Source organism: Osmerus eperlanus, chromosome 9 (assembly GCF_963692335.1).
Source record: "Osmerus eperlanus chromosome 9, fOsmEpe2.1, whole genome shotgun sequence".
NCBI classification, from domain to species: domain Eukaryota; kingdom Metazoa; phylum Chordata; class Actinopteri; order Osmeriformes; family Osmeridae; genus Osmerus; species Osmerus eperlanus.
Window position 1 is genome coordinate 3,661,058 of NC_085026.1, and position 18,482 is coordinate 3,679,539.

Consider the following 18,482-nt stretch of genomic DNA (forward strand, 5'->3'; position numbering starts at 1 on the left):
CACACAGTTTCAGGTCAGCAGCCTGCAGCCGGCTGCAGCGCTCCATGAAGTCAGTCCATGTCGAACGCACCTAATGTTATGGGTGAGCGAGTTGACTGTAGCAAGATGGCCGCCATGTGTGGACGTTCTAGACTCCGCCGTAAGATATTTATATATATTTATGCAATTATTACCCTACGTCACACGACTGTCAAGCATTCTCAACTGCGCATGTCGGATGCAAAAGATGAACTTATCCCGGGTATAGGCCTACACTTGGAGTGTCGATCAGGTCATCATCTCTGGCCACTGGTTTTCAGGGCTTGCTTCATTAATCCATGCACAAAAGTCACTTGACCCCAATACCTTTAAATACCCTGACCAAGTGATTGGGCAAAACTAGCCTGGCTTACGGAGGTCACTTTCTCAGGCAAATGACGAATGAAACAGGCTTGGTTAAAGAAATCCAAGATGCTGGCTATCCTCAGCAGGCTCGTATCTACTAAAGGCAGTCCTCCCTGACGTTTTTAGTGTAGAATGGAGTGAACGGGCAAAACTAGGCTGGCTTGGGCAAAACTAGCCTGGCTAACGGAGGTCGCTTTCTCAGGCAAATGATGAATGAAACAGGCTTGGTTAAAGAAATCCGAGATTGCTGGCTATCTTCAGCAGGCTTGTCCTTGTCCAGCAGTCCTCTGACGTTTGTGCACACTGCCAGTGAGCGACCCGAGTCTGACTGAGGCTAACGTCGTCAAAACAGTGTAGCGGGGACGCAGTCTCACTCAGATTGCCAGTTTTACACAAATCACAAAAATAATCGGACCAGCTGGCTAAAAGCAGAATTCCCATATCTCTTGAAAGCTGCCCTGCTCGACTGTTTAGGTGTAGAATTGACTGTAAAACTGTAAAATTATGAACTTTGTGACATGACTGAAGACATGGCTGCCACCTAAGACTGAAGACATGGCTGCCGCCTTAAGCCCAATTTATACTTAGGTCGCAGACACTTTTGAAAAGGTCGCCGACAGAAATGACGTCTCGGTCGACACTTTTAACCGTCGCTTAGAAGTGTCGCCTACCAGGAGAAATTTCTACTGGCGCGGATGTCGTCACATAGTGAAAAATTAAAATTGTCAGTTTCTCCGATTGATCACCTAGGCTACAAAGCGTTAACAATGTAACCATAGCTATGAATGTAACAGTAAAATGATTCTGTTTACGTCACACGAACCTTGAGCATAGGCGACTGTTTTCCGAAGTATAAATGCAGCAGCCTGAGCAACACTTTTTTTTTTCGTCGGCGACCATTTCAAAAGTGTCCGCGACCGAAGTATAAATTAAGCTTAAGACTATGCTATCTACCGGTCGACATTCTCACTCAAATTTCAAGACTTTCGTGACCCAAATCAAAATTCTGATGTGACAGATCAATGGGGAATCGCTTTCTCTCTTCCTTGTGTTATCTTCGGGTCGTTCTGACCCATCAGTCATTGTGACCCACCGTCGTATTGCGACAACTTTACCGCATACAAAAACAAAGTGAAGCATTTTCTTTTAACCGTTGGGCTGTCTCAGACCCCCCACATTGCGAAGGTTAAAAGAAAATTATTTTTATTTGTTTTTGTATTGGGTAAAATTGGGTAAACACAACGATGGTTCGTTATGAACCTTTGGGTCATGTGACCCGAAGGCAGCACGAGGGTTAAAGGCGGTCCCCCTTGACCTTTTTGGTCTTTTTAAATGGAACTATTTGTATAATCCGTGTACTTCTCTAGCCATTAGGCTATTTCCCGGTTTTCTGCAACCACATTGCGCGCGCATCCCGAATGTTTACAAACAAATAATTGGTCTAATAGGTGCGTTCGACATGAACTGACTTCATGCTTTCCTCCCCGACTGCAAGCGGCTACTCTCGCCGGTCGTTTCATGCAGCCGCAGTCCATGTCGAACGCACCTATTATCAACCTGCGGAATCCTGACTTCATCAGTTGGCGGTAATAAAGCTCCGGACGTCACGTGACTTTACTGTTTACGTTGCCATTTTGGCAGGAAAGTAGTGGCAAAAATGAACTGCGCCAGTGCGGATTTCAACCTGTCCGAGTTCACTGCGCACTTTAATTCAAAACACATAGGCAGCTATGAAGCAAAACTTGATCGATTAAACATTAGTGATCCATGCTCCCGGAGTTATTTTTACGACCTTTGCGAGTGAAACGGAAGGCTTCCCTGACCTTCTGTATCCAGATATTTACAACTCTCTATCAACTTTCATTCTTCCTACTCTGGAGTCTTTGAAAGCCTACAAAAGCCTGGAGGAATAGAAATGGACGCAATCAGATGGATTAGTGATGAATATTCAGCTTTGAAATCTACCGGCTACAAATTGCTATGTGTAGCTAACGTTAATGCAGTCAGTTTTATAACTTGTATAGCTAGCTAGCGTTAGCAACGTTCGTCAACGGTTAGCTATTAACGTTGGCTAACGTAGCCTACATTATATCAGTGCACTTTTCATCACCAAAATGCCATTACATATTTATTACAGATAAGTCATTCCAAGAAACTGAATGATCCTCAGTTGAAGCCATGGGTGGTTGTCAGGAATTATGGGGTTCTTTTCTCTGGATCTTAGGAATGCTATAAAATGCTCTCCCTTTATCTTTTCCCCGATGGTTCAGGTATCCCGGCGCACAGCAGCTATCCACCATGTTGAATCAACGTTTATTGAAATAGGCAGCAAATTAAACTATGTATATGTATGTAAGTATATATGAATATACACTCTGGCGCTCCACTTTGCTCTCCACTTTCCTTCCAAAATGTCGATGACCGGTGCATGCTGCGAGTGCATGACGTCAACTACCGGAGTTCTATACACCGCTTAAAGATCCTGTAAAGTGGAATTAAAAACGAGTTTTAAGTTCACCACACCACAGAAGAATGTGTTATTAACTACCCATCCAAATTCGAATGAAAAAAAAAACACAGACAAGTATGTTAAATTAGGCTTTGAAATCGTGAGAAAATCAGCACTCTTCTGCTTGAGACTGGGGGGCGTGTCGCCTGAAGGAGCTGAAGCTCCGCCCCTCGCTGCCTACCGACTACCCAGATAATGGACGCTACGTCAAGCCGAACAAAACTGTATAGAATTAGAATTTATTTGTTCAATGAGTGAAACATACAGATGCATATAAATGAAATGTTCCCCTGAGCTGTAACAGAGGAGTAAAAGCTGTCTCTGGTGTCCATTTGAGCTCTCCAACTACTTCTAGCACATTACCATTTCACCAAAATACCATCATTCTACACCGAGTAGCCTAATATCAAGTTAGCGGTTTGCACTAACTGATAGCAGAGCTACCTCTGGAAAAGTTATTTAGTATAATTATAACAAGCACACAGAACTGAGTGATGAACTGCTGGCAGCGGTGGATGGTCCAGGTGCGACCGGAGGAGGAACGGCCAGGAGGGCGATGCTTGGTACGGGTCCGCGCTGCAATAGAAGCCGTGTGTCCCTGAATCCCGTCTGTCTGGTCCATGTTAAAATTATCCGCTGTGAAATGGTCACTGCCTAGGCGGCTGTTGGAGTTTATCCAAAGCTTTCCATCAGCGTGGCTCTTCACAAAATCAATCCACATATTTTTCCTTTGCTCATCAATAGGGAAATTAAATAGCGTTGCAGCCAGTAGCGGAGATAGCGTGGGTGCTTGGGTGTGGCCGCCCCAGGGCCCCATGCCAATAAGGGGCCCCTCGAACACCACTGATCTTGCATCACTTACTTACATTTTGACAGTTTAACCTTCAAATGCATAATGCAACCCTTTTGTCTGCTTCTTTCTCAAATAGCTTTTAGTTTTTTTCCAGAAATTAGACAATATTTATCCAGGGAGTACAGTTAGACAGTGGCAGCGCAATAAATATAGCACTTAAGAGAATAGTTACGAAAATGGAGAGAAAATGTAAATCGGGCGCATTAAAAAGAACGAAATAGTAGGAGAAGTGTGGTAGCATCGTGTGCTCCTCTCACATCGTACTTCTCATCATCTGATTGAGCGCACTTGGCCTGTTCAGCACCATCGCTGTCAATCAGCTGTTGTTGTCTGTGGTGTTGAAACATTTTTACTTGACTGGCAAACTGTTTTCTGTGTTCGTAAATACAAATTTGTCAAAAAATGTGGCTTTTCTTTGTGTTTTATTTGACATATAGGCTTACTTGGCTCAACAAGTCACACGTTATAACATGCGCATTCATCAGATATTTAACCGTTTTTTTTTTACGGTTTTAATTTTAAAATGACTTGGTAGCAGAGGGCCCTGTGATGAAGCTCCGCCCCCACTGTACTGAGAGTCTAGCTCCGCCCCTGGTTGCAGCGCAGCTGAAGTTCTTGCATCCAGGGAAGATGCAGTTGCGGGTGGAGGGAGACATCCTGAAGCTAGCTAGCTAGCTGATGTAGGCTACAATAACAGTACAGCAGGAGGAACCATTCAGTGATCTGACGTAGATGGGTATTTTTGTTGGCTCCACCATTAAAACCTGATCTGAAAACGAAAGAAAGTGTTCTACAGTCTAACTCCACATTTCAGTGCGACAAAGTTTTTGCGCTTTGCACATGCTTTCAGGAACTCATTTCACACGTGTATAATGTACTGAGAAGCAAATCATGGAATTAGCTTAACAGGATCTTTAAAACCAAGTGAGCTCGGGAGCTTACTTGAAACCAAGGGGTATGTTACTGTAGCCTGGTCCTAACCAGACTCTCGTACATTTCATTTGTACAGAGAGTCTGGCCTCGCTCCATTGACAAGCGTTGACTTCTTTGAAGGCGGGTACTCTGTTGAAGTTTAAAACTATTGGATCTGCCCAGAGCCACTCTGATCTGCCATAACCAATCGCTAGCGTTCGCCTTAGCCAATTCCTTCACCACTACTGTAACAGAGCTAGCTGCCTTAGCTGGAAAATCAAACTGTTTCCGAACCCTGTGGGGAGGAGGGCCACAACATCATGGCCACCAACAAAACTCAGCAAAACTTGTTCTTGCTCTGGCTTTAGCTTATGGATATTTGGCAGCCTTACCACAACGGACCGAATGGCTTCGCTCGCATCTTTCTCCACCGCCATTACGGAACTACAACACAAACTAGCACACGACAGCCACTCCCTCTGTTCGCTGATTGGCCGGTAGAAAATTAACCTGAGACATCTGACTTACGTACCTCATGGCCAGACCTAGTACAGAAGCAAAAATCAAAATTGAGCGGAAGTACGTAGGAGGGCAGAGCCAGGCTTTTGTTACTGCGCTACCTGCAACAATGGCGGGCAGATCATCCAGAGTCCCATAAATGTAATATTTTCGGCTTAACTAATTGATTAAAAAAGTATGCCAGTCGTGTTTGGTGCATTACACAGTCCTGTACATATGTATTTGCAACCATATTCTTAATTGAAACGTTTTTAAAAATCGTTAGTAGTTTGCTACGCTAACGTTCCATTGCTGATTTGCACAACAGTCCCGCATTTCTCTGATTAGCTTTGAATGGACTCCATGTCTACAGTTTGAATTAAACTCCATTAGCAGCGAATTGCAAACGAATTTCGTTTGATATCAGTGCATAACAATCTTGCTTTGGAGACATCGATGTACATAACCGTAACCTTGGTGTCTCATTTCATAGGGCTATGTAGCCCTTACCCCTCAGTTTCGAGGGACAAGGGCGTAAGATAGAGTATTGGGATTCGGCCTTAATACTCAAACATCTCCGCGACTTATTGAGTTGTGTAATAGTCGTGCACCACAACGAATCGATATTGAAATTCGTTGCCAACTCTTTTAATAATCGCATGTTCTCGATTCGTTGTTGCAGCCCTAATTTGCACGAATGTACCAGAGCATTAGCAATTTGTTTAGAATTACAAGAAATTGCTTTTATAATGTGCATAAGTGACTAAATGATGTGGAGGCTGAACAAGTATTTTTGTGATCAGAGAAATCTAGGTACTAAAACCACCGAAAAACATTGCATCTATTCCAGAAATCTGTGTCACCTACTTAATCACAGGCACTGTGCATTAGTGGGTTCTAATGTGCGCAGTGGTACGCATATTCTCACGCCAAGTGTTTTTTTCATAATCTGACACTGTAGAAACACCTGTATGCATTTTTTGGCTCGCATTTTTATGCACCTTCATACATTTGACCTCAGGAATGTGTGTGCGTCTGGATTTTATAGGGACGATTTCAATGGGAGTAGTTGGAAATGCCTCTGGACACAAATGGACTGAAACAACTAATTAGAGCAACAAAACGTCACATTGGTTGTGTATGAAAAGGACTCAGCGGCACTCTGTATTCACAATATTAAATCAGCCCCATTTCAGACAAAAAGGTTGTGAGTGGCTCAGCACTTTCCAGGACGAGGTGGAAACCTGTGAATGAGAGGCTAGGCCACACCCATCTGCCAGGGCAAATAAAGTACGGGTTCACAATTTTGTCTATTTCCCAAGATAGAGTATAATGATACTTCAGCAATTTGAATAGAATCTCAGGTTTACAGAAGCATCACATCTTTAGACATCAGAACTACACACACTAAGCAATCATGAAACACACAAAAAGCAAGTATAGGAACAAATTTATTTCAATTTAAAACAGATACCTTGTCATTATGTTTCTCTCTTAGAAGGCGGCAATGATCATAATTCATGTTCATGTTTGAATGAGGATCAGGCAACAGTGGTTGAAACAAATACATGAAACAAAAAAAACTGAAATATGGCAGAGTAATGAAAATCAATAATAATAAAAATTTGAAAAAGATTCAACTCTTAAGAACTCTGCTTCAATAAGCACATATGAAACCTCACTTGCAAGACAAATTAAACACATGCAATTATAATTTCCCAAAAAATAAAATAAAAAGTTACAATTTTCTCTTAAATCTTAAATACAGAATAAAGTATTTTGTGTACTTCTAATCTATCTTTTGTTTTGTCTCTGGTGTGTTTGAAAAAGGAGGCCGCCTGGGAGTGCAGCCCTCTAACTGATAATGACCACTGCGTTGGCACTTTAAGAGATCCTGGCTCTAGAGAGTGAGGTTGGCACACTCCGTATAATACATCATTTACATTTGGTTTACATAAAAAGAAAACTGCATTTTATACGCCACTACACATTTACCATCAGGTTTCATTAGATAAAAAAATCAAGTGGTCCTAAAAACAATAGTGTTTCTGTAATGTTTTTTTTATCATACAAAGAAAGGAAGAAAGCGGGGGAATGGAACCAAAGTTAATAAGCTTGAACTTCTCAATTTGCACCGTGTCCATGTTGATCTCTAAACAGAAAGGAGATTCCACTGGTTAATTCGCTCACAGGAATGGCAAGTCCAACCCCAACTTTCAAATGGCTACAGAGTACACTAGGTTCTAATACTGAGCCAGCTTGCATCTGTTCTGTCCCCCATTTACCTAATACCACTAATTACACAAACAAATAAAAGAAAATTTAAGTTACAGCATGATAGCAGAAACTTGTCCAGTCCTTTCACAAACTAGCAGTCATAGGTCATGTACAACAAAAATAAAATAGGAGTACTTGAACTCATTAATCCACACTGTCTACAGTCTCACAATACAGCTCTTCTCAGGTGAGATGAAAGGAAACAACTGCAAATACAGGGGAACTGAACAGAGAACCTCTTCTCCTTGGCACCCATACAGCCAGATAGAGCAGATCCGTTAACAGTCTAGCTGTCCACACTGTGCTGCAATTCTGTACTTGCACACAGGAGATTAACCTGAACCTAACTTGCAGAGATGTAAACGTACCATATCACTTGTACAAGCCGCTAACCTGTGGTCCAGGGAAGGACAAACACTACTTACTGTGAGGGAACTGAAGCTGTGCTAATTACTGTCCACAGAGCATTTCAGCTAATCAATTATCTATCGATAAGATCTGAAAAAAACACTAAGCAAAAAAGGGCAACTCTCACTATTTGCTTCACTTCATAAAACTTGGCCAAAAGCAAACACCTGGTAATGAACTACACTTTGTTTTTAAATGTGACAAGTGTTTGAGACTTCCTATAGATAAGAACACATAATTCACATCTGATACAATATATTGGACAGAGACAGGTTAACCACTGTGCCAAACTGAATTTACACTATCGAGCCAATGAACAAACGTAAAACGATCCTACATCATATTAGTCCCTTACTGCCCACCACTCCCAAGATTTAAAACTGCTGTGAGAACAAAGATTATCTGGGAACAAGCGTGAGTGAATTGACTTTGTTCACTGTGACCCTGTGCTATTACCTGCTTGATGCACTGTGATAGCCCTTAATGAGAATGGAGGATAAGTTGCCCGTAGAAAAAGGTAAAGCTTCAAAGACCAAAAGTATATCAGCACATCACTGGCACTAGTAAAGCAAGCCTCAAAAACTGGAAATTAAACAATGCAAACCAACGACAGAACCATGTGATAAATTACAAATAGCAAGCATAGGTCTTCAATCATTTAAGAAAAACAAACAAAGAAAACACCTACGTTCATATTGTACATTGTTCTATTTTCGTATTACAGCGCAGCATAAAAAAAAAAAAAAAAAAAAAGGAAATACTAGTTTTAATTATGAAACAAAAACGTGAGGGCTGCTAAAGAAACCATACCGTCCGGACATGGAGATGCAATGGCTAGTTCAACTGGAAATGTCTTAGAGAAAATAGAAAGCAGAGAAAGCCCATACTATACCAGACGGTTGTTTTTACAGCAGAGTAGACTCAAGTATGCCCCTGGTTTCCCATGGGAGAGAGGAGCACTTCGACATGACTTAACAAAAGCAGTCAAATCATCCACACCTTCAAACCTGGTCCATAAATTAGATAAATAAAAAAAAAATCTTTAATTACTTTTTTTAAACATTTTTTTATTATCTCTTTTGTCACCATATAGTGTAGAATCTAGCCTGCTCTAGACTCAGTACTAAAGGGCTGTAGTGTCATGGTGGAGTCTAGAGTGACAGGACAGGCTGTGGACGTGCCTATTCTTCAGACTCTCTTATTCCCACAGCACCACTCAGCCCTGAATGTTTCTCTAATAATAAAGTGAACAAAATCCAGAATCACAGTATCAATACTATCTTAAATTCATACGAAAACAAAACAAAAAAACAGTACATTGTCAAACGAAGTGGATCATTTTTGTTTCCTTTTTTTTGCCAAATATTGTGTACCACAGAGTTTATACAGGAGTGATTCTGTGTATATGTATTTACAAACAAATATACACAAACAAGAACTTTTGCAGACTTCAGAGTGCACGTGTCCATCAATCTGGGAAATAAAGGTCAATAATCTCCACTTCATCACTCATAAGCAATCTTATATAAAACAAAAAGTGACTATACAATAAAAAAGTAAACAGAAATCCTTCCTGTGTTTGATATAATGAACGTCACCATGTCACTCAGTACGTGTATCCAATGGGATTGCAGTGACAGCGATTAGATGCCATCTAAGGTGACATTCTTGCGTTTAATGATCGCACACACCGAATGACAACATGCTGCCCCTAGTGATGGCAAAATCAGAGCACAACTTGTGTCGAGTGGTAGGGTCATCATTGAAGTCTGAACGTGTGGAACCAGATACTGAGATTGTTAAATGGAAGGTTACAGAGTCTCTGTCATTCCATACAGAAATCCTCTTGAGGAGGGAAGCAATGTGATCAACATAAAACAAACACAGAAATCTGCAAAGGATACCTATGTCAAGTAAGTTTTCTGTTTCCATGTTTTTATTTTTGTATATTTCAGTTTTTTGACATTTAAGGTTCGGTGTTTTATTATCCTGTGTTATTAACCTCTGAGTCACCATTATCCCATAAATAGAAGTTACTATTTTTAAAAATGTTTTAAAAATCTCAGCAAGAGAGATTTTAGATTAGCTTTTTCTCTCCGTCTCGTGCTTTAGTGTTTTGACGTATGCATTTAATATGTGTTGCGATTGCCACGCTCACACTGGAGGGTACATTCATGGATGCAAGGTGGAGACTCTTTTCTCCGCCCCCTACCTTCCTGTGTGTAACATCATATCCTGTTCTGGGTCATGCTGTTCCTCCTTGAGCTCACGGCAGTGTTCCACGCTGCATTTTTGTTGATGGTTTCCTATTCGCTGCTTCCCACTTCCGCTGTCAAGAGCTCAGAAAGAAGGCAGGAAGTGAACTCACAAGCAGGTGTCAACTCAAGAGATTCAAGGGTTAAACCCCTGACGCCACAAATCCACAGCACCTCACTGGTCTTTGCTGTCCCACCCCCTCACACACACACACCCCAATGTCCCCTACATAGTTAGTGTACAGCCCATGAGGGTGTATGTGTGCCAGATTAGTGTGGGGGGTGGGGGCAGGGGGGTTTGGGGAAATACTGATCCAAGCTTCCAGTGAGGAAGGTGAGTGCCAGCTGTGGCCAGGCAGGTGGGGGATTGACAGGGGAGACAGTGGTGTCTTTAAAACCATTGTAGTGAAAATCAAGAAGAGGATGGGGTCCAATAGGTGTCTGTGTGTGTGTTTTCATGTGTGATTGGTATGTATTGATGCATGTGGAGCCAAGCACAGACTCAGTGAGGTGTGTGTGTTCTGGTGTGAGCTCACACCAGGTTGTACTCTTTCAGATTGAGCTGCAGGATGGTGTCTTTGACAGCAGCAAACACAAAGCGGATGTTCTCAGTGTCCGTGGCGCACGTAAAGTGGGAGTAGATGATCTTGTCACTGTCGGGATTCAAGTCCACAAACATCTTCAGGATGAACTCCCGCGCTGCCTGAGCATCTCGCTGTGGACCTATGACACACACACATACACTTACAGTGTGGACATAACAGAACACAGATTTCTACCTAATAATGACCATCATACTGAATTAAGGCAGTGTGACCTCACATACAGTACTGTGCAGAAGTCTTAGGCACCAAAGATATTTTACATGAAGATTGTCTTATACATAAAATGTGTCTTATGTATTTGTGCAGCAGTATAAAAGTGCAATTTTGCATAAAAAATAAAATGGTTTCAACTTTTAATTTCCTTATTTCTTAAAGCATTTTTGCTAAAAACTAAAAAAAGGTTACCTGTGCCCCAAAAGGTACACTACTATAGCTATGCACATGTTGAAATCCACACACTTTTCAGTCACAAGTCCCTCAGCCTTAACCTCCCACCCTCCACACACAAACGTGCATACAAACACCAGCTTACCATCAAACTCTGGAAAATAGTCAACCAGGTGTGAGTAGGTGATCTTCTCCTCAAGTAGGTCTTTCTTGTTCAAGAACAGGATGACTGAAGAGTTCTGGAACCAGGGGTAGGTGATGATAGTCCTGAACAGAGCCTTACTCTCCTCCATACGGTTCTGATAAGAGGGAGCCAGAGAGACTAAGAGTGAGAGAGAAAAACAGACAGAGCCAGACGGGAAAGACGGTGCATCATCCAGATATGCATTCGATTTTTTTGTGTGTGCGTTACCTCGTTGTCAGACTCCACCAAGACCTGGTCGTACTCGCTCAGTGCCACCAGGAACATGATTGAGGTGACGTTCTCAAAGCAATGGATCCACTTCCTCCTTTCTGACCTCTGACCCCCCACATCCACCATTCTTGAGGGGGAGGAGCCAGAATACGCAGGACCACAAACACATTTTAATATTTGTGTGGTTGTGGGCATGCATCTGTGCATTTGTTCAGCACAACAGCTACGAGAAAACGACTGCTTTTATATGATGACGTTTTGTCTCCCCTTCATTTAGGTTATGATTCCATTAGTGAAAGTGTCGTAAGAATTTCATTGAAAGTTTCAGAACGTTTGCTCAACTGTGCGCTTTAACTTGTTGTTACTTATGAGTAAAAACACATTGGCCGGGTTTCCCAGATCCGTTAAGAAGCTCTTAACACTAAGAGCTTCTTAAGAGCGTTCTAAGAACGTTAAGAAGCTCTTAACGCTAAGAGCTTCTTAGGAGCGTTCTAAGAATCTGGGAAACCCGGCCATTGTCACTCTCATTCAAGACAGATATAGAACCTGAAAGAGCATGACTACACACTTATATGACCCGAGTCTGGCAAACTTAAAAAGTAATGGTAAGAAAGGTAATTTTTGCTGTTGCCATGGGCATGGTTGGTGCCAGCACAGCTGTCAGTTTGCCAAACACTGCTTGGTGTATAAAACACAAATCACACTTGTGACATGACACATTTACAGGATACAAACATGAACAAGATTTATAACCACAGTGAGTGAGTTGTGCCCAACACCATCTTCAGTGATGCATTGGAGGTAGATGTTGCCCTTAATCACAGTGTTTAGAACCTCCACACGAGCGAGGCCATCTCTGGACTTCCATCACACTGGTTAGGGGCAACCTCTATACCCCCCCAACCCATGTAAATCTGTGAGACAGAAGGGGCAGAGGTGTATGTGTGTGTTTGTTTGAAGCATCAGACAGGATCAGCCATGCAGCTATGAAACCTTAGTGAAGGACGAGAACAGATGGAGAGGTAAAAAGAATAAAAAGCAAAGGGGACAGAAATAAAAGAGTTAAAAGGAGAGCAAGAAAGGTGGAGGACTGAGTACGGAAGACTGACGAAGGGGCAGTAGAGTAGAAGAGGAAGGGCGGGTGGGTGGGTGGAGAAGGACGTTGACTGCCGGATTCTTTGGTTGGTGGACGTTTGGGATTGCATGTGACGAGAATGTACAGAGGCAGGTTTCTGTGACCTAGAGGGTGTGGAACACGCCTACACACTGAAAGCTCTTATAGCGCCACTGTCAGCATGATTGGACCACTAATAACCATTCTGTTTCATCTCCTTCTCCTTGCCGACTACCTGATCGTCCTGTCAAGGTCAGCCAGTTCTTGTAGGAAGAGTTCATGTCTCAGTTTTATAGCGTTCATCAACTCCTCAGAGACATGAGATTCTGGACAATCAAGCTACTCAACACCGTGATTCAAAGAATGGGTGTTTCTGAGTATGTATAGTATATACATACACTAGGCCGAGTTAGGAAAGACATGGTCTCATGTAACAGATGGGATTTTAATTTGGAGTTCATCAGTGCCCTCTGGTGGTGGCCCAGTCCACTGGGGTCCACAGAGACCCGGGGCCAATCAAAGCTCTGCAGGACCTGCCGCCCAAAATAACCCTCCTCCAGCGCGGAGAGGACGACCTCGTTTCTTCTGCCAGGCAGAGAGGAGAGGATAGGAAGAGAGGATAGAGGGAGGAAGAGAAGAGTGGAGCGAGGTGACCCATTTACTGAGACACAAAATGTAGGACTTTGGGCTCATGAGAATGTTAATGTGGGGATGGAGGAGAGTGCAGGAGTGTGCGAGTAAGAACAGAGAAGGTGTGTGTTGTGAATGTGCATGGAGACACGGGGCGAATATGGGGCATAGCGCTAAACGCCAGCTTTCAGCAGTTAATGAACTTTACATCCAAGATGGGGGAGGCACAACGTTAATGAGCGGATGGGTTCAGGAGACAGGCAGAACACATGGGATGATTGACTGGTTCACTCGAGTCTCCATCTGGAAGCTAAAGCGAGCATCCTCTACCTGAAAATGATGCTTTGCAAGTCGAAGGGGTACTCTATGATCCCAGTGGTGGGGATGCGGACCCTGAGCACGTCCTGCTGGGTGGGCAGATAGTTGGGCTCTGCGATACGGTCCAGATCAGTTAGATAGCTATGAATAAACAAGTGGAGAGAGAGAGGGAGAAAGAGAAACAAGGACAACAGTCATATAAAGCGGGACAAGACAGTTACCAAAACCCCCTGCCATTCCAGAGTGGATTGGTCTGGTGGATGAGGCTTGGGAGACCGTACTATGTCGAAGAGATACAAGGGTGTTAGTCAAATCATTCACCGCCACTCCCAGCTTACCTCTGTGAGACCAGAGATTTGTCATCATAGAGAAGCCAACCCTACTTCTAATTTCTTCACAGGTCTCAGCTCTTCCATTAAAATAAAGACCTTCCAAGCAAAGTAACAGTTCTATGGTCTTGTTCAGATAATATTGTTCTCCAGCCCAGTCTCAAAGAGGTTGCTAAGTTGGGACCTGTGTGTGTCACACAAGGACGTGGCAAGGACATCAGTGGGAGCAGCAGAAGCTAGCTGGAGGAATACTGGTTAGACAGATGATGTCAGAGGAAACCAGGAAGTGGGCTACACATTGGAACTGTTTCAGTTTCAATAGATCCATCTCTTAGAAGAGTTTCATGGAGCTCACAGCGCAGAGGCCATACACAGGCCACCTGTAGAATGAGGGTCTATGACATCACCTTTTAACCTTTCCTGATCAGGGTCCCGGATAGGACAGGGCCAGCTTCCCTTGAGAAATCCATAACTCATCTAGGTCCTGGGCACAAGCAAACGTTATCCCCTAACCACAGGTCAGGGGTCAGGATTATCCTCCCTCGACTCTAATCTCAGCCAGAGGAGTGGACAATTGCCTAGCCCAGGAGCAGTGCGAAGGGGACAGCCTCTGCCTGGTGCCTGATGCAGGGTTCCTGTTACTGGGCATCTACCTGAAGATGCAGTTCTCCAGGTCAAAGGGGTACTCTATAATACCGGTGGTTGGAACCCGGACCCGTAGCACATCCTGCTGGGTGGGCACATAGCCCTCGGCCGTCACACGGTCAACATCACTAAGGTAACTGGAGACACACACACACTTATTTGGGTAGCGGATGACTCAAACTCATGCATGTGTCAGACATGTTCAAAGCAGTGATGCAGAGTCCATACACACACACACGTATACACTCACTCCCACGCCAGACCTAGGGGCAGGAATTATACAGTATTAGGTTGTAATACACTCAACCTACAGCCAGGGAGCAGAGTGAGGTGATGCAGTGGCTCAGCTTTAATCTAGTGTTTGAGTCAAGTAGCTCATCTTCACATCGAACACCAACCACCTTCCACCTTCGAATACAGTGTAGAAATCATTCCACACACATGCAACTCAGTTGACCACATCCATAACGAATTAAATGTGCAGAGGTTTTCCCGCTTGCATTTGAGGGGATGTCTGAGATAATGCTCCAAATCTCTGGAGTAGACTCAACTGAATGACGAGCACAGCACGACGTAACCCAAACACAGAAACATACATACATACACACACACGTATAAATAATTCAATGTACACACATGAAAGCACCTTTGCAAATAACACCACCAAAGATCGTACACACGTAACACACACACGCATAAGCATAAGCAAACGTGCAAGCACACACACCATTTTGGCATCACCCGTCTCCCCAAACTCACACACATGCACATAAACACAGACAAGCTGTACATATGCACACACACAAACACCCACTCACAAGCACATACTATTTGGTGGAGTCAGAGAGCTGGTACTCTCTGCGGCGGTCATAGGCCTCCTGTATTCCTGGATCAGCCCACAGGGTCTTGATGGCACTGATGTACGGCTGGTCAAACCCAGATACCTTCTCAATGTCCACCTCCTTCACCAGCATAGCGTTAGACTGCAGGGACAGAGGGATGAAGGGGGGGGAGAAGAAGTAAAAGAGGGAGAAGGGAAATTTTTAAAAGAGGGATGAGGGATGTTAAATTGTGCTTGGTTCAGTGTGCCACAGTAACTCACCCGGTTCTGCTCGTATTTGTAAGGGATCTTGAGGTTCTCACAGGCACGGATCATGGACTGCATGGAAGTAAAGATGTTCTGGTAGACCAGCCTGGTGAAGCCCCTCTTATCCTCGTCTGTGTAGCCCGCCCCGTGGATGATCCTCATCTGCTTAATAAACGTGCTCTTTCCACTCTCTCCTGTGCCTAAAAACACCAGCACAGCAGACCGTCAGAGGGGACCAAACAGAGCAGGGGGGAACATATAACAGCACACACACATTGAATGCAGCACAGCTGAAGGGAGAACACAACAGACTCAGGGGGAGAACCTAGAACAGCGCACTGAAAGCAGAGAATGGTAGCAGAACTGTAAAACGGAACAGAGGAACCAGTAAGCCTATAGCATTCCAGAAATAAACTGTCTTGGTGAAGAAGACAGACAAGGGGGATGAAAGTGAGGGAGTTCAGTCTAACAGTTTGAAGAGGACATCTCCATTAGAAGAAGTGTGGCATTCTTCAAGTCCTACAAAAATGTCTCACAACGCACACTTTCCAAACATGGACCAGCCAACGAGCTTCTCATCTTCACCACTGGCTACTCCGGCCTTGACCATTCAGCACCAAGCACCCTCCCCCTTGCTCCTCCTGACATGCATCTATTTGACCCCAAAACAGAGTGGACCTCAACAGGGTCTTTCCAGGATTATAAAACCCAATGGGCACAAACCTAAATGGATTATGCTAAACTAAATCCTGTTTAATGTCAAAGGTTATTTGTCTCTTCTAAGACAGGGCAGGGCAAGGATGGAGGATCTAGGAATTAGAGGATGGTTGGAGAGTGACAAAGACGGCATAGAACATAAAAACAGCCCCTTCAATGAGCAACAAGGTTCTCTATATAGTCTCTGATTCAGTTGTCACCTAGAACGGCAAGTCCTATTTTCTTTAGCACTGTGAAGGGTTTATCTTAATCGGTCTACAGTAGGTTAAGTTTACGAATGTGGCATGTTTTTTTTTAGAAGGAGCAGGTCCATTACACAGTAATAACACAGGCACACAGTCAGGCCGACATATACACACAGGTAAGCCATTTGAACATAGACTTCCTTGCTCAATTCTACATTGCTAAACAAGTGTGACAATTATGTTACAGGCCCTGCATTTTATTAATTGTCAAGTATTTCTCTTACCATCCTGCTAGTTTTGCTTTGTTATAGGGTTTGAGCTAGTAACCCATATTTCATTCCCTCACTCTCCCCATAACCAGAACCCAAGCTTAACCCTCAGGGCACTGGTCCACTGCCAGCTAAATCCTCAATTTCTCATCAAATCAAATCGACAGGGATCCACAGTATGTGCAAACTGAAAGAGAAGCAGAAGACAGAAGAACACACACACCGCCTACATTCAAGCATTCAAGGTTTTTGAAGAGCAGCCATATTTTGGTTGCCATGGCAACCTCTCCTCTATCCCTCTCCGTTTTGTTGCAATTTTTTCTCTCACTCACTCAACCCCTCTTTTCTAGAGGATAGTAAATATAACTATGATGCCCTCAGGCTCCCTCCTCCCTCCCTTGCCCCCACCCTACGTTTATGCACCTCTCTGCATCCCTCCGTTCCTCTCCCTGTTCCTTCACTCGCTACTGTGACTGGAAGGGCCTTCTCTCCTGCAAGTCTTCAAGGTTGGAGACCGCTTCCCTACTATCTACTGTCGGGCCAGGCAGCTGGTTCATTTCCATCAATCAAGTCATGCAGAAACAGTGTATCTGATAACCATGGCCACTTCTAAGTATTTGCATCTTTTGTCAAAACGTGTTTCTATTGTTGTCCTTATCTCTATTTGGACATAGTCCCCAAACATGTTGCATTCACTGATTGTCAGCTGGAGAGGAGGAGAGGGGATCCACACAAGTACAGGTTATATATAATTTTGCTGGTGCCTGCAGTGTAGAAACAGAGCAGACAGCCTAAGTGAAGCAGCAGGAGGATCACTTACTAAATGTCTGATTTATTTCTTGTGACCCCGTCACAAGATCATTCTCCACTCTCTCTCCCTCAGCTGTGTCACTTTCCTCTTCTTCCAGACAACACACCATACACGCCTGTTTCAGTCCTCCCAGCACTCCTACCCACCCCAACCCCACCAATGTCCCTTAAAGAGGAAATATGCCTCCCTATTCTCTAACGGTTCCCTGTCCGGCTTTTTGGATATCCTAACTTGAATCAGGTCTATTCTGTTTTTGAGGATGATCTAGAAAAAGAAGGTCACGTTTTAATAGCTCATACTACTTAGGTTTGATAACACTTTCCTTTCCAGATAGCAGAGAAGGAGAGAGAGGCATAGAGGGAGCATCGATTACGCCCCAATGCAACAGTGCAAAGTAAACTACACAGCAGTGTGCCCACACACACCTATGCAGAAGTCAACGAGTTGCCAGGAGGATACTCTGCAAAATGTAGGGGGAACCATGCAAGACGTACACAGACAGACATAACACAACACCTGGGGCCTGTACTACGAATCAAGATCAACATGCTCTGGATCACTTTCAGTTACCCGGCTACGCAAAGCGTAACAATCGCAATTACGATAAGTGGTATCACGACGGCGGTTATCAACTCTCTAACTCAACCCAAATCTTTCCAATCTAGAGACGTATGCGTTCACATAAAGGGGCGGTGTTGGCACCGTATGTCCAATCGCAAACATGGACAAAACAAGAGTCGCACATTTCACGCAGGAGGAGCCGACAATAATCTTCCAAACTTTGTCTACTCCTCCTGCGTGAAATATTGTAATACAAACATATCAGGAATACAGACGTATAATACAGACAAAAATCAACAAAGTCGCTGCTGCC

General features: G+C 43.7%; 1 protein-coding gene across 2 annotated transcripts; it reads right to left on the minus strand.

The window, feature by feature from the left end:
* Nucleotides 1-6,594: 6,594 nt before the first annotated feature.
* Nucleotides 6,595-15,862, minus strand: LOC134027092 (guanine nucleotide-binding protein G(q) subunit alpha-like). 2 transcript variants are annotated; one of them, XR_009931417.1, is made up of 7 exons: nt 15,642-15,862; nt 15,368-15,522; nt 13,578-13,706; nt 11,501-11,630; nt 11,234-11,387; nt 10,054-10,819; nt 6,595-8,848 (listed from the first exon to the last, which is right to left on the minus strand). XR_009931417.1 is itself a non-coding variant. In XM_062470239.1 (6 exons), exons 1-6 carry the CDS (start codon nt 15,786-15,788, stop codon nt 10,629-10,631), a joined length of 906 nt encoding a protein of 301 aa, XP_062326223.1. In that variant the 5' UTR covers nt 15,789-15,862; the 3' UTR covers nt 6,595-10,628. The 2 variants fall into 2 exon arrangements, 1 of the variants encoding a protein (XP_062326223.1); XM_062470239.1 differs by having other exon boundaries at nt 6,595-10,819.
* Nucleotides 15,863-18,482: the final 2,620 nt, after the last annotated feature.

What these genes read in the sequence shown, in the direction of transcription:
- LOC134027092 (XM_062470239.1), bottom strand. Translation starts at nt 15,788, where the DNA reads ATGAGGATCATCCACGGGGCGGGCTACACAGACGAGGATAAGAGGGGC. An exon ending in CTCTCTGACTCCACCAAATA is followed by an intron (nt 13,707 to 15,367) that starts GTATGTGCTTGT and finishes GTTTATTCATAG; the next exon opens with CTATCTAACTGATCTGGACC. An exon ending in CTATTTTCCAGAGTTTGATG is followed by an intron (nt 10,820 to 11,233) that starts GTAAGCTGGTGT and finishes TGTGTGTCATAG; the next exon opens with GTCCACAGCGAGATGCTCAG.